Below are 2,181 nucleotides of genomic sequence, written 5' to 3'. Positions count from 1 at the left end.
TATATATATATCGTTCGAATGGCGGCACTCCGTAAAAAACAGCACACAAGTCAGTGCATAGTATAAACAACGTTTCAGCGCTTTATTTCGCGCTTTTGTCAAGCCAACATAACATACAGAGACACATTACACTTACCACTATAAATACAAGACAAACCCATCAGCGACGACGACTCGCGGTCCCGAAACCGGAAGTGACGGAGACCGGAAGTGACGTCACATACCCCCGTTGTTATAGAAACCCACAATAGAGACAAAACAACATTACAAATAACACGTGACAACGATAACACAATAACATAGTTGCAATGTGACTGCATGGAATTATCAGGAACTGTATCACTGTTTAACAAACAATCGATAGTTAAATAGATACCATCGATACCTTTAAAGGGGCACAAATAAATGAACATGATCAAACTACATGGTAAAGACTGCCGATAACAATCAAAACCAAATGTAGATATATGTGAAATATAAACATTGTCAATCAGTGCAACAAACTGTGCCTTGCATGATAACCGATCTAATGAATAAGAGGTATACTGCTAACATACTAGTATAATGGATATAACATAACCCAATTTTCAGTTAAATGCATAGAAAATCACTAAATAAAACAATGTAAACCCAGAGTCTCATTCAAACCACGTGGGGAAAGAGAGTCCAATCGCATAATCCACTGAGATTCACATTGCAGTAATCTACGTGCTCTGTCACCCCCCCTCACTAGGGGAGGTACGTGATCAATGATACGATAGCGCAAAGTTGAAAGATTATGATGTTCTGCAGCAAAATGCCTGGCCACAGGCTGCTCGCTAGTGCCCGTAACAAGTGCTGCACGAATGGCAGAACGATGCTGCGCCATCCTTTCTCTGAGGGTACATTCTGTCTTACCTACATAAACTTTGGAGCACGGGCATGTGATAACATAAACTATAAACTTAGTTGTGCATGTCAAAAAATAGCGAATATTGTACTTCTTACCAGTATAAGGATGAAAAAATAATGAGCCTGTCTGTAAAGAACGACAGGTGGTACAATTAAGACACTTAAAACACCCCAATTTTGGAGTGCCCAAAAATGTACTGCCTTTGATGTTAGTTTTACCCAAAGATGTTACATCGTTATGTACCAGAAAGTCCCTCAGATTCTTACCTCTACGGTAACAGGTCATAATCTTAGTATTATGCAATGGTTTTAAATCGTTGTCAGTTGAAATAATAGGCCATAACATTTTGGCCTGTTTGTTGATAACAGGACTCATATTGTTGAATTGATTCACCCACAAGTGTTTGTTGCTCAGATTGCTTTCTTTTTTAGGATTGAACAACAACAATCTATCGATTGGTATAGCCAAAGCTTTCGCCTTGGCACAATTAAGAATAGTTGTAGTATACCCTCTCTCTAAAAATTTGTCATACATAGCATCCAGCTGACTAATACCTTCCTCTCTATTCCTTGCGATTCTCAATGCACGTAAAAACTGAGAAAAAGGAAGAGCATTCTTAAGAGGGATGGGATGCGCACTCTGAGCCAACAGTATGTTATTTCTATCTGTGGATTTTACAAACAGTGAAGGAACTAAATTGCCTCCACTATTCGTGATGGTGACATCCAAAAAATTCACAGACTTTGTGTCAGTCGTGTATGTAAACTTGACAGGGTTATTTAACCTATTATGGTTCTCAATTAAATCTACAAAAGTTTGTTGAGGACCTCTCCATACAATAAATAGATCGTCTATATAGCGAAAGAAAGCTCTAATGTTACTAGCTACGAGGGAGTCCCTCGTAGCTAGTAACATTAGAGCTTTCTTTCGCTATATAGACGATCTATTTATTGTATGGAGAGGTCCTCAACAAACTTTTGTGTGCTGTTTTTTACGGAGTGCCGCCATTCGAACGATATATACAGCTTCCCTCATTTATTTGCGGTAAGACTGAGGAGGGCACCCGGCAAGTATACATCTTTATGACTTGAGTGCCGGATCTTTGGACTGTTATATATATATATATATAAAATTTCCAAAGCGATCCGCCACTCACCTGAAATAAATACAGCTCACTGCGTGCCCGAGCTATGTGTAATAGAAATCCTGTGAGGTGTATCTGTGAAGAAATACACCAGGCTCCGCACTGCAGTATAATAAGAATGTATTATTGTGATGGCATAACAGCA

At 39.0% G+C, this 2,181-nt stretch overlaps 1 protein-coding gene across 1 annotated transcript; it reads right to left on the bottom strand.

Annotated features, from left to right (window-relative positions):
• Positions 1-610: 610 nt before the first annotated feature.
• On the bottom strand, positions 611-1,807 carry LOC148511477 (uncharacterized). The gene has a single exon (XM_088442221.1). The coding sequence runs from the start codon at positions 1,805-1,807 to the stop codon at positions 611-613; it is 1,197 nt and encodes a 398-aa protein (XP_088298347.1).
• Between the last annotated feature and the right edge of the window lie 374 nt (positions 1,808-2,181).

Source organism: Taudactylus pleione, unplaced genomic scaffold (assembly GCF_031769625.1).
Source record: "Taudactylus pleione unplaced genomic scaffold, aTauple2 ptg000306l, whole genome shotgun sequence".
Taxonomy (NCBI): Eukaryota; Metazoa; Chordata; class Amphibia; order Anura; family Myobatrachidae; genus Taudactylus; species Taudactylus pleione.
This window is presented reverse-complemented; position numbering and strand designations above follow the sequence as displayed.

Bases quoted from the DNA above. Each gene is read 5' to 3' on its own strand.
- LOC148511477 (XM_088442221.1), bottom strand. From the start codon at position 1,807: ATGTTACTAGCTACGAGGGACTCCCTCGTAGCTAGTAACATTAGAGCT.